Here is a 14,100-nt window from a genome sequence, read left to right on the forward strand (position 1 = left end):
TCAGGTTGGCAAGGAAGTACTTTTCAAGTTTCAACTTCCAATAAACATTTGTTCCTTCTCCTAGCAACTACAGAAGTGCCCTGATTTTCCTTCAGTACCAGGAAGGAAGTGAAAATATACTGACTGGTGTTTGCTACAATGTCAAAATTGTTGCCCCCAATTCTCTTTGAAGATATTTGGAAGCATATTTTTAATGTAAATGAAAAACTGCAAGTTTGGACTTGATCTTCAGTGATATTACACTAAAGTGTGTGCTACCATCTACATTTCACTTTCTTTTCTTTTACACATTGCAGTATGTGCACACCTCTCCATCAAATTAATATTAATCATGTAGACCACAGCTATTACTGATATAAAAGATCATAACACACAAGCAGAGCAACGAGAAGGGCAGTGAGGGAAAATTAAGAAGAAATAACAGAAGAAGAGGAAAATAACAAAGGTAAAATTCTAAGTATGCATAGGTAAGTATTATGGAAAAGGGAATGGAGAAAATAAACACATTAGAGGAAACCAGGAAGAGAGAAGGTAAATGGTAAGATAAATGAACAAGAGGATTTTTGGAAACATGACTTAAACAATAGACCCAACCTGTTCCACATGGAGCACGTTATGAATGGGGCAAAGGCAGAGTGGCACAAAAGCTCCTGAAGCTGTGCCTGAATACTTGGGCTGGGAGTGTCTTGCAGACACTCACTGAAGTTATAGTGAACTCTGCACTGGTACAAAACTTGGGTGTACACCAGGCAACTCTCACACCCTGGAAGGAGCTGTGGCATGCAGCAGGTCAGTCCTCTGTCATAGTCTGGGCAATATAGGAACCAGAATGGGTCACCAGCTAGGTTTTTATTGGAGGTTTTTATTTTTTTGAGGCTTAAGAATTTGGTTATGAAAAGTTTATTCAGCTGAATTTTCTGGTTAGGGTTTGGCCTGAATTTGCTTAAAGCTGATTTGTGCACAGCACAAACCATCTGGCTGCACATGCATGAAGATAGAAAAGAAACAGCCACGACAGAAGGGGACACAAGTAATAAAAGAGAACACTTGAGTAAATCTCAAGTTCCACAATGACTTGAAATTCAAGAAAGGATGACACTGCTTGCATATCAGATTAATTTAGGAATGACTTTTATAAGAGCACATCAAGAACATCTAGAGACAAAGCCAAAGCACCACACAGCTGTGCAAGGGACTGGATGGATAACAAACTTTATAAATATGTTAGTAAATTTTTAGTAGGAAGATGACCAAAGAGAGAACTGCTTAGTGAAAAGAAAAAAAAGTAATGATGTTCAGAATTTTAAAAAAAGGTTTTTCTTCCTATCTTCATTCCAAAGATTAACACTGGCCAGAAGAATGCAAAAATGGAGGTGAAAGAGAGCAGGTTAAAGACTGTGGTGCAAAGTAAAGGTTTTCAAAGCCTTTTGGTCAAGTGACATGCACTCTAACAGTTAGGAAATACAGTGGAGCAATTGCTGAGACACTGGTGGCTCTTTCAGAGTCTGAAGGGGTTCCCAGAAGAAACAGGATAAATGCTGTAAGAGTCCACTGAGATGTTTTACTAAGATCTCTCTGGGTCTGGTCCTACTCATTATTTCTACTAATGACTGGATAGGAAAGAAAAAAACTGCTCCAATTAGGAGATTCTGCAGTAGTTGGACAGCAGGATGGACAAGATTCAAAAGCACAGGGGCACATGACAAAAGTACATAGATCTGTGTGCAGGTAGGGATAATCAACTCACAAAGATGAGATGAAATCAGACATTTGTACCAAAGTTCTGCACACAAGGATCAGGACCTGATTTCAGCAGATCAAAGACTGAACACTGGTTAGTGTCAGACTATTTAAAAAACCCAAAAAAACAAATCAAAACAAAAAACCTTCTGCAGCAAGGACCACAACCTCTTCTGTACAGTACAGTCATATCTTTATTTCATTTTCTGGAATATTCCTCAGAAGCTGAAGACCAACTCAAGACAATCCTAAGTAGGCCAAAAAACTAATTTGAGACTCAAAACCAGAAGTCAAAAGGAAAGACTAGGAAGCAATGGATTTAAGGGTATGTTATAAGAAGAATAATGAGTAGACTGTCTAAAAAAGTTAAAGAATGTCCCTCAAGTGGAGAATGTAAGAACTTATGAGACAGCATTTGACAAGTATGGCCTAGGAATAGCTCATCCAATCTATCTACAGAGATGTAGTCAATGACTGCCTGAAGCCCCTTCTAGTTCTACACTCTGCTATTTCAAACTGCATTAGCAGAGTCAAAATATTTGTAAACCAGACCACACAATTTTGTATTTTTTCACTGCAAATGTCCTGCTCTGTAAACCAGTCTGGTACTGACAGAAAAGTGTTCTGAATCTCACAATCTTCTCTTCAGCATATTGAGCTGGCTGAGTCATAATCTTCAAAACTAGACAGCAATGAAAACAAATGGATTCATTTTCACACAGACTTTCCGAGGAAGAAGTCAGGGTTTGCATTATGTACTCTCACTAAACCATCTATGAAATGAGTGCCCCCTTCTTTGGAGAAGGGGAAAAAAGTTAAAGTTTTTTAACCTGAATTAGAATGGTGAAATTCAGCTTCCTCTGCAGCTCCATCCACGGCATTTGTGTGCTCTTCAGGCCTGTCATTTGTCATTGTTCTTCGGATGCTCTGGTACCTAGGGTTGGAAAACTGGACTTTATATATAATATATGGTAACTATGACCCAATTCTGGCTCCGAGGGAGCCCACCCATATTTTCTGACATATAGGTTAATATATATTTCTGACAACATTATCAGATATATTACTTCTGGTCACATAGCTCAAGATCACAGGTGGAACAAAGAAGTCCTGGAAGCTCACATGCAAACTAAAAGCAGCAGCCACATAAAAATAACCACTAAGGCCAGCTGTGGGAGCAGCTGTGGCCTCGTCTCCACACTCTGTCCTGCACTGGTGAATGCAGCTTTGCAAGGACACCAAATTCACAAGCACCAAGGGGGATGGATCCTTACCGGCGATTCAGCTGCTCCATCTGCTGGATGGAATTGGACCTCTGGAGAATCTGTGGGGCTGGGGGAGCTGTGGGTCGCTGCCATGTCGTTGTCCTGTTCACGTGGTCCACGTAAAAAATCCGTCCATGGCTGTCAATTCGAGCCTCCCAGTCTAAGGAGCAGTAAAATACAGTAAACTGTGGGGGGCCTGGGGTTTACTCATTGATTTGTTTGAGCTCTGTCACTTTTATAACCCCTTCTATTGTTTCAATAATAATAATTACTACTACAACATAGACATATACATATGTATATAAAAATACCTATCTATATAGAAACAGACATGCCTGATTCTTAGACGCTTGAAGCTACAGAACATTTCAGCAGGTTTTCCAAGTAGTTATTGCAGTATATAGTTTTCTTCTGAAACCACAGAACTGGACCAGCTATCTCTGTGCATTTCTGAAATATCTGTCTCCCTGACACAGTTTTACAAAATGTAGAACTGGAATGGCAGTTAATTAACTCGAAGATCTGCACACAGGATTAATCTGACTATAACAGAACCAGCAGGGAGCACAACCATATCATCATCCTGGCTTTCCACACACAGTTATATCTGTGTTCTGCCATCAGGCTCCTTCCAGCTACTTGCTCTAATTACAGAGCAAACACAGTCTCATACCATACTGGGAAATAGGGATCTGCTCATTTTACACTAAGTATCTTAATCCTCAACTCCTTTTAAGCAACAGAGCTTTGCCACAGACTTCAGTGGGTCTGAATTTACTTTTCTTGCATATTTGGTTTAAAGCAATGTTTGCCTATCAGTTATGTACTTTTTTGGTTTCTTTTGCGGGGGGAGTTCTTTCTTTGAATATCTAATACTGAATAGATTTTCACTTCTCAAAGTCTGAGCAAGTGAGTAAGTTCAATAACTGAGAGCAATGTATTTTTCATATGCATTAGAGAAATTACAATTCATAAGTTTGTGAAGGCTCATCTAATTGTTTGTTGCCTAATGTCCAGGTTTTTTTTAATATAAAATCTTCACTCATCTCAAAAAATGCAAGGAAAGCACAGACACCTTTAAGTTAATCTGCAGATATGGAAGATGTGGTTATATTCCTTTGTAAATCATTACCACACAAGAAGTATTCAGAGATTTCAGAGTGCTTGACACCCTGCAATGCCTCACAAGCACCATTCTCTCATCTCCCTGCCCCTGTGCACTGCACACAGGAAAGGCAGCACTGTCTGCAGGAGTGACACTCAGCAAGTCTGTGTGCACCAGGTGTAACTGTCACAGCAACACCACCAGACTCAACCATCACCACTCCTCACTTCCAACCTGTCAGCTGTTCATTCTCAGCTCTCACATTCAAAAATGAAATGTAATGAACTCTCAGTAATGAGAGCCAGGCAGCTCATCCCCAGTTACAGTATGGAGAAGCTCACTTGGTGGCAGAGCCTCATCCACTCTCTGGTAGCGGCTGACGTCCTGACGCACCGAAGGCAGGGACCTCAGGGGCTGATGGCCATTGGCAGGAGAACCTGGAACCAAAACACACACAAATTACTTTTTTCAGTCCATGTGAGGAAGCCCTAGAGTTGCCTCTAAACTGAGTAAGCTGTGTTAAAGCTTCTGCAGGACTATGATATTTCAGGATATATCTAACAGTCATCTATTCTTGGGGTCAAAATAAGTTACGCTGATAGTTCTAGGCAAGTGATTCCTCTGGGATGTCCTGGCCCTGGAAACATCACCTCTGGGATGTGCTGCATCCATCTGTGAGCAGTCAAAGCCAGGCTAAAGAAACAACCTGTGCCTGAGCCATAGCCCAGGACAAAGCTCCACCTGGCCTCCTCAGAGACCTTAAGAGTGGGAGGTGTGCCCTTCCTTGCTGCAGCCAAAGTGATCTGAAAAACATGATGCAATCTGATACCTAACAAAGAGCATCCCAAATGCCTAGAAAATGCTGTAAAATATTGACAGTATTTGAAATAAACATCAAAATTATTATTTCCAAGTCAACAACCTGTTTATGAAGAGAATAAATTATTACTTATATATATAGCTCTTGGTAAGTTATGAAAAAGATGCATTCAGAAACCCACTTGATTGGATACACTTCAGTCTCTGAAGAAACTGAACAGATAAGCCATTATTAAAGTTGCTTGGAAACAATTCGTTAGGGATACATTCTTACTTTCAGTGATTTCAGTGAGACAGAAAATTTGCAACTGTTAAAATAATTTTAGAATCAGTAAGTTTTACAGTGTTAACTTGGATAACACATTCTCCCAAGGTTCCAGTGTGGTAAGATCCATCTGTATACAGAAGGAACTGGGAAAAGGAAGATAAGAGCCTGAAATTGACCAAAAATTATTCTTTTTCCTTTCCCCTTTCTTTTGATTACCCTTATGCTTTAATGCTAATACAAAATATTCAAAAGAAAATAGCCAAATATAAATTCTACTTTGCATTTCATACTTGTGGGGAGTTTTGTGCTTCATTACCATATTCATTAGTGAGCAGGGTAATACTGTGGAATTCTTTCCTTCTCTTCATCCCCATCACTACTCTCTCGAGAATTAAAATACATCCGATTTTAAAGAAAACAGAAATTTTGGATATTTCAGGTTTGGATTTTTCATTAAATCAAAAAACCCCAAGAGTTTGAAGAAAGAAAGAAATTCTTTCTTGAAGAAAGAAATCAATTCAAAGGAACAAAAAAATCCTGGAAGACAATGAAACTGAGAAATTCATGATCTTTGTTTTCAGCAAGGTCAGTCCAGAAAGTGCCCCTTGCAGTTGTTACCTCCAGTAGCTCCTTCAAGCTGTGCTGTGGCACCCTCACAAGCTGCCTGCGCTCCTTCAACTTCTTCATCCTGAGACTGGCTCTGTGCAGCTGCTGCCTGCAGGCTTCTCCTTCTCTGCCAGATTTCTTCGGCATCCTCCTGGTCCTGCAGCTCAGCCGGCTCAGCCTCCTGCGCCTCCTGCCGGGGCAGCTGCACGGCGGGCAGGGGCCCCGCGGCCCCGGCAGGCTCCTGCGCTTCCCCCGGCTCCGCCGCGGCCGCCTCGGGGGCGCAGGCTCCCTCCTCCTCCTCCTGGGAAGAGAAGGCGGCGGCCTCGGGGCAGCGGCTGTCGCAGGAGGAGCAGCGCAGCTCCACGGAGGAGCGGCGCACGGTCGCGCTCTCGTTGCAGGAGCTGTCGGCGCCCTCGGCGTCGCTCTCCCCCTCGGGCCGGGTGCTGGCCTCGCTGACGCTCTCGGTGCGAGCGGGATCGCTCTGCTCCGTCTCCGAGGACAGCTGGGAAGGCTCCGAGCCTTGGTCGATGGACTCCGCTTCGCTGACGCCCCTCCTGGCCGCAGCCGCGGCCTCGGCGGCTCCCGCGTCGGCGCTGCCCGGGGCCTGCTCTGCCTCCGCGGCGGCCGGGGACTCGCTGCCCGCCCGCTCTGCCGCGCCTTCAGCCTGGGAACCCGGGCTCTCGCCTCCTTCCTCCGCGGGGGGAAGCTCCGGGACGGCATCTTGCTGCTCATCAGCCGGTGGCAAAGGAGCGTCAGAGGCTGAAACCCTTTCGCTCTCTGCAGGCCCTGGCATCACCTGATCTGATGAGGAGCTTACTTCGTTTCTTTCGACGTTTCTGGTAGCACCATTAAGCATTACTAAACCACCATCGTCCTCCAAAGAAGATGGAAAACCCAGGTCTTGATGCAGCTCGTGCTCTTCTTCGTCCGAGTCAATGTGAAGCATCGCATTGAGTCTCGTGTCAGTGGGGAAGCTACTCCTCAGTTTTGGGGAGGCTCCTCGAGGACGGTCACCGCAGGCAGATGTCCCTGCTCTGGGATGGTTATTGTGTTCTATTGCATCCAGATAGTCATTTAGTGAGTCCTGCCGACCTCTGGGAGGGGATGACCTTGAAGCACCAGAGGTCAGCTCATCCTGGTCTGTCTCCAGAGTCCTACTAGTCCTTAAAGAGTGTCTCAGGATTGTGTCTCCAGAAGATTCCTCAAAGACTGGGCCATTGGAACACACCGTGGATGTATCGTGATGCCCTGCTGGCATGTCCTCATCATCAGAGGGGCTCCCCAAGTCTCCATTTACAGAGTTGGTTCCCAGCAAAGTGCCAACTGTTTCTGGTGAAGCATCTGCAGAAATAGAAACACAGAGCAGCAACACATAGTTTATTCTACTCAAATTATATAAAAATACACATCCTTGAAGATGCTTGCTTATTTTAATCAGAAAACTAAGAGAAGAAACTTCAATCAAAATAACAATTCATCTACAGTGTTGGAACAGCAGTTACACAATTTTCTTTGCATAAGCCTGTACTGTTTTGTAGGATATAGGAAAATTAAAAAGTGTGCAGTATGACTTTAAAGGATTCCCATTTTGCTTTCAAAAGACAGAGCACTGCCAAGCATAAAATGAGAATCATAAGCAGATTCATCTAGGATCTATCCAAGAAATCAAAACCAATATGCTAAGTGTTGGTGGTTTTGGAACTGCCATCTCCAAGGTAGTACCTGCCATATCTACATTTTGAATCCCAAGAGAAAAAAATCTGTAGTAGGGGTACCATACATGAATGAGAAAGTATATTATGTCCCTAACAACAGAAAAGCCTGGACACAGAAATCCATAGGAAATCTCTCCACAGAACTATCTGGAGATCCAGATCATTGATATGATCTCTCTCAAATTCTCACCTTCGTGAACAGAAGATGTGATTTCCACTTTGAACTGTAGATACCCACTAACATGATCAGCTGGGAGCCTTCTGCCAAGATTATAGCTGAGAACCTGGTCTCTGCAAAATCAAAAATATTGGGTTTTAACAATTTTTGCTGGTTTCATGTTTTCAGCATTTAATTTCTATTATGGTCTTAAAATTGGCCACCTACTCCAGTTTGCATGGAAAAGCACAAACATTAACAATGGTGTAAAGTATCTTTAGTTAACAGATAAAGCAGCCTAAAAAACTATGTTTGATTGATTCCAAATACAGATTGTGCCTCACCATTTCTTATACATCCCTAAATATCTTAAGTTCTAAAGAAATCAAACTGTAAAGATCCCTCTATCCTAAGCTCTTGCTTTCCCCAACATAGTGTTTTATAATTAACAAAACCTTTCTGCCCCCTTGTGGTTTTTACTTTGTACAAAAGTCACAAACAGTTACTTCATAATTTTTCACATTCAACAAAGCACTTCTACATTCTGATTTAGAAAAGCTATTAATGCTTGAATTTATCTTTAAATATGTTCTAAAGTGTTACTGAGTTCAGTGGGGCTCAGACTAGATTAGACACTTGTATCAGCTTGAGACTTTGGATCAGATCCCAGGCTGTACATTTTTACTTAGGCACAGCCAGAATTCACAGCCCATCTCCCTTCAGTACAGCTGGGACAGCTGTAGGAAGAAGAGGGAGCTACTAAAGATCTCCACAGGAAATTATTGTTATTTATGCAAATAACTTTATACTGGTATAAACACCTCTCCTTTACTGGGAGTATTCCTACTGCAAAATAAAACAAGTGAAATTATTACTGAAATAATCTGGAGCAGTTTGTATAAACTTTTAGAGGAAAAAAAATCCTTGAGCAAACTTTGAGGCAAGGCAAGGCCTTTACAAAAGGCATGTACAACAAGTGAATTTTGAGTCCCATCAGTGAGCTATTAATAATGACAGGCATTTGTACTTGTGCAGTACTAGAAGTACTCTGAAAAATGAGGAGTCATAGCCTTGCAGTTATGGCCAATTCCCTGAAGGGATACAACATCTCTGAGTACTGAAATGACAATTAAAAAATACTTCAGCTGTACAAGAAGTCAGTCAATTATACTTGCTTGTTCTAAAAGATTTGCACACAACCATGTAGTATTGTGGTCATGCCTTGCTTCTTGACTAGCTAGCCAGAGGGTAGCATTTCTTGTGAATAATACTTTTTTATGTAAAGAAATTAAGCTAAAAAAATAAAAGACACACATCAACACAAACATGGGTACATGTATCCAGGACAGGGCTGGAAGAATTGCTGTTTTCCAGTCAGGCAATAAAGCTACTAAAATTACAATGCATTTCTTAGTACAGATGTAGTAAAAATTTGCTGCTCTGTACCAGTAAGCCAGAAAGGCTGCTGCTCTTTGCTCTCAGTATCCTAGATGCTGAGTCTTCCTGCTGAACACAAGTTAGCATTAAGAATGTATTCATTTACCCAATTGCATGTCTCTCCAATAGTCTCTGAACGGGGATGGTTAACTTCCCAAGGAAGCGCTTGATGATCGGACGACTCTTGGCAAATTTGTCTTTAACCTCAATTTCCAGGACATCTGTTAGAAGTGCAACAAAAGAATATTTCTGGAAGGAAAGAACATATTTGACACCATATCAATACACCTTTATTTAGAAAGAATGTGCTTAATTACTACTAATGTGCAGTGAACTCCAAAACTGATGACAGCAGTTTTCACATGGTAAAATAATGTTGACATCATTTATTAATGAGTTTTTGCATATGTAACTAGCTTTTCACTCTTCCCCATTCCCTTTTGCTGTTCCTTGAAAAGAACTGCTCAGTAAGAAACTGTACTGGATAAAAGCACTTTCAGGGTCTATGTCAGAAAGTAGAACGCCATGTATCCTACTGCTTGCTTCTATTTGCACGGGGGAAAGCAAAAAGAGAAGGAATCCTTGCTGTGCTATGTCAGGTCAATGCAGGAGGAAGAAAGTAAGAGCCTCACTCCAGGCTGTGCTCAGAATTTCCCTCCCAACACCATGCTTTGCATTCATGTTTTGTATGCATGATAGGAAGTCAAAAGGGCAATGTGTACAGAGTACATTCAGGAGCAGCATCAGAGGAGGAGAATTTTCTACAGAGTTTTGCTTCAACGTTGACAAATCTCAGCAAACTCCAAGAGAACCTTTTCCTGCACTTGGGGCCTTTAAACAATATGGTGCTAATTTACAGATTTCTTGATGTCTGGTAAAATCGTTCTTCCACCTTTCCCTACATGGGAACATCAACACAGTTACTCTCTTCAGCTTTCATTTTCATGCATTTTGTGCATCTCTAAGATCTGTACCACTCTGTCAAGTCTGCCCAAAGATGCCCAAAAGACTCAGAAGTGGTACAGGGCAAAAGTTAAGTAAGCACATTGGCAGATATGCACGCATACATACAGTGTAATAATAAATTCATTAGGAAAACAAGCTTAGGAACCCAAAATTTGTATTTGTCATCTAGATTTTAAGATATTCCAAATAAGAAGCAAAGGGTGACATAACCTACTCAGAAAAAACAGGGTCATCTGGTTATACTTTTACTGTCTGCCACCTTTATGACCTCTGAGCAAACCACAACCTGTGCACAATGCCTAATACATATGTGGTTAGGTAGCCAAAGATATATTGAACAATGAACAATAGGAGAAATTGCTCTTTAGCTCAGCTGTAGGCATCAGATAAACATCTTAAAAAAAAACCAGTTAAATTGAGTCAGAAATAAAATCCCTTCCTCATGCTGGGCAACTGTCACAACTGGGTTCCTCTGATAAACAGGACTTAAAAATTTGTCACTCTCAGTTTGCTATAATATTGCAAATTACTTTGCAGAAAGTATTAGATGTAAAACAGGATCAATGCTGCACCACTAGGACAAAATATGTAATGGGATCATAACTGCTGTTGTCAGAGCATTGCTACAGGGAAGATCCAGCAGCTAAAGCAAGCTGATACAATGCTTGCACCAGTGAACATTATCTCTTTTCCAATAAGCTTCAAAGCCAAGAAGAACTGGAGGAGGGAAAAAAAGGGGGGGAAAAGAGTAAATTTTCCTTCTAGCTACTGGACAGATGGACAGACAGACAGCTGAAGAATAAGTGTAGAGTGTAACTTTTTTTAAAGATTTTAAGACTATTCACATCTACAGTCTTTCTCACAACCAAGCACCCCTGGGAAGTGCTAATGCTGGCCCTGCTCAGTTGTACTTTCCTGCTTGTTTGCTTTATGATTTGTGGAAACATTTCCCAAAGCCTACTCAATTTTCATCTTCCTAATGAATACATTAACATTCACCACAGTACAGGCTTGCCAGTCCTGAAAGGGCTGTGGATGTGTGTCAGCAGTTTCACTTTGCCACATAAACATTTCTCTCCAAAAGCACAGATTTGGCTTTCCTGCATTCAATGACAGTTGTGGGACTGAGTTCCTTCCCTGGGATCTGCACAGTTTACCCAGTACAAACACTTTTGGCAAACTGGCTTCTGCCAGACTACCTATTTGGCCCCCTTGCTGAGTGCTGCTCTAACACCTTCCTGGGTTTTCCTTCCTGCAAGGTGGAGCTTGCAGGGGCTACATCAAAGAGCATCCCCTTAGCCTGACAAAACTGAAAATTTGTCACCTGCTCCACACCATGAAAATACCTTTTCCAGATGAACAGTTGTTGCAATCACTGAGCATAAATGTTCATGTAGTGTACTCTCTCTTAAAGAGTCTTCTCACAACATACAATCCAACTTTAATTAATTTATTTTTGCCATTTCAAGAAATCTACAGTGTGGCTAAGTGAATTCAGATTTTTTTTAGCAGAGAAGGGAATGAAAACCTGCCAGCAGCTTAAATACCCAGCTTTAATATGCAGATGATAACTGTTTCTATCCACCAACAGGGTTCCTAAAATTACTAAAATTTCTGTGTCACTTTAAATAACTAGTTACAAAATAAGCTCATGGTTTTCAGAGGGTGAGGACTAATGCATGAGGAGAAAATGCAAGCCTGGTGCACAGCATCAGCTGGCAGACAGCTCTCAAAAGGGATATATTACCTCTCTGTGCCAAACAGGATTAGTTGTGTTACTGATGATAGTCGACCTTCTTTCCTGGCCATGGTGAGCAAACGTAGGAAATGTACTTTTCTTGCCTGGCTGAATGGACATCTTTAGATAAGGATCAGGGTTGAAGAACATGCCCTTTTTAAGTCCAGCTGCTCTAATATCTATAAAGCAAAACAAGAAGGAAGGAAAAAGGAACTGAGTAAATTAAAGCTAGTTCACAAAGTAGTGGATTCCTAAAATATTACCCAGGAAATAAATTCACCATAGATTACTAAATAAAGCAACTTAAAAGTACTCACACATTAACTGGATCCAGTGTACAGCAGGAAATCAAGTGTTTTCCCAAAAGAATATAAGGAAGAAAGGTATCAACATCCTCATTTACATTTGAGTCTCCAGTTATTTGTAAAACAAAAAGCATAAACTTGTAGTTCACCTACAAATGTTTTTCTCAATAAGGTATCTACAGTATTTCCACCCAAAGAAAGAAAAGAAACCCCAACAGAAACGGCCCAAAATTAATCACACAGTACTTGTTTTGCTTCTGGGTGAGGAGAGGAGATAAACTGTATGGGAGGTAATGCAGTGAACAGACACTTTCCCAAAGTTCAGTCTTTGATAAATGTAACTTACCAAGTCTGCTCTGGACTATGATGCAATTTTCTCCCAACAGAGCAGATAATCCATCTCACATAAAAAGAGGCAAACTTTTCTGGAAACGCTTCTCTCTTCCTAGGGAAACCTTAGTTCTGCAGCCCTCACAACTTATAGTAATAAATAATAATTTCCTCAGAGGCATATTGTCATGACTAAGGAGTTGAACGATAGTGCAAGCTTCAGCAACAACAAAAATAAAAAGGTACTTTTTTATATAATATTAGATTTTAAACTTAACTGTAAAATATTCCTCTGTTTCTCTGTAGGCTTGCTGAAGCACAAGACTTGTATCTTTTTCCATTAAGTACACTAGTATGCTGCATGCAGCAATGCAACTGGCACATACCAATTATACATGCAGGCAGAATTCACTGCTCTAAAATTAAATGCCATGCCTGTGGATTTAGTAAAAAAAAAAAATAATAAAAAAAAAAAAAAATCCTACACAATATGCAGTATAAAGCCACACACTAGAAACATGATGAAATAAAAAGTCATGTGAAAATGAACAACCCAGAAATATTAAAGGACTCATGTTACAAGCCCATCAGTTAATACACCTTTCAAAATTATTTCATGGGACTTCTCAGGCAGAATCACAACTGCCTATTAAACAAAACAGTTTTTTCAGATTCACAAAGCAATTACTTGTACAATCTACTATGTGAGTCTGTACAACCTATCAGCTCTATCTCAGAAACTGCAGAAAGGCCACTTCAAAAAGCAGTGGATTTTTCTGCTCTACCTCTACAATTTCTACACGTTTTTATTGTCAGCTCTTCAAGATTCAGAAGCGAATTTCATCTGCCTTTGCTCAAGCTGAATATGCTTCTGTCTCACACAAGATTTCCCTGGAATAAAGTGCTAATCAAAACAAGGGAAGCTGGTAGACTGCACCCCTACAGCTATTTCACTGTAGTGACAGCTTAGCTCTGTTACAAGTGAAAATTTTTTCCCTTTCTAAACCACCATTTGCAGCTACTGCTTTTTTCAAAGTGATGGAGCCAGACTGCATTTTAATTAGAAGTTGTTTTCCACTCTTCAATCTGAGAGGAACTGTCCCTTGTACAAACTGGAAATTTCCCTTAATTTTTCATGCTGGGATATATCAAATCAATTTCTTTCCCTCCTGCAGATCCATGATTCTGGCTGGTTTTCAACAAACAGAAATTCTAAAGAAATGACATCTTTCAAGCCACTAGAGTGTGCTCCTACAGAGGCTAAAGAAGAAAAGCATTCCATCTCGGATGTTATTTAGAACAGCAATTTACTTTTTTTTAACAATTATTTGTAAAACAGAGAAGTGTTGCTTTTTACCTGATAAGGTAAAGCTGACCAACTTCCTAGAGTGCTGGGCTCCAGAAGCACCTTCATCCGTGCCTTCTACTCCCATCTGAAGAGGAGGAAAAAAAAAGAAATATACCACAGAAGTTTTCATCTGCTTTGTACATTAAGGTACTATTCTAGAGAAGGATCTGAGCAAATACTGCCTTATTACCACAGACAGGCTCAGCCACAGCATTAGTTTACAGCAAAATATCTACTATGTATGTCCTACAGTGCTAATATACCAGTAGCCCAAATCTTCCAAACAGAACATGTATAGGCT

The 14,100-nt window shown here is 40.9% G+C and overlaps 1 protein-coding gene across 2 annotated transcripts in view; it reads right to left on the minus strand.

The window, feature by feature from the left end:
• Positions 1-14,100, minus strand: part of HECW2 (HECT, C2 and WW domain containing E3 ubiquitin protein ligase 2) — a 140,867-nt gene that overhangs the window by 39,323 nt on the left and 87,444 nt on the right. For both annotated transcript variants that reach the window (XM_056496581.1, XM_056496582.1), the window contains 8 exons: positions 13,809-13,884; positions 11,826-11,995; positions 9,219-9,361; positions 7,709-7,809; positions 5,816-7,144; positions 4,452-4,547; positions 3,015-3,165; positions 2,571-2,674 (listed from right to left, as the gene is read on the minus strand). In XM_056496581.1, the coding sequence (XP_056352556.1) occupies positions 2,571-2,674; positions 3,015-3,165; positions 4,452-4,547; positions 5,816-7,144; positions 7,709-7,809; positions 9,219-9,361; positions 11,826-11,995; positions 13,809-13,884 (2,170 nt within the window). The remainder of the gene's footprint in view (positions 1-2,570; positions 2,675-3,014; positions 3,166-4,451; positions 4,548-5,815; positions 7,145-7,708; positions 7,810-9,218; positions 9,362-11,825; positions 11,996-13,808; positions 13,885-14,100) is intronic.

Source organism: Oenanthe melanoleuca, chromosome 7, assembly GCF_029582105.1.
Source record: "Oenanthe melanoleuca isolate GR-GAL-2019-014 chromosome 7, OMel1.0, whole genome shotgun sequence".
NCBI classification, from domain to species: Eukaryota; Metazoa; Chordata; class Aves; order Passeriformes; family Muscicapidae; genus Oenanthe; species Oenanthe melanoleuca.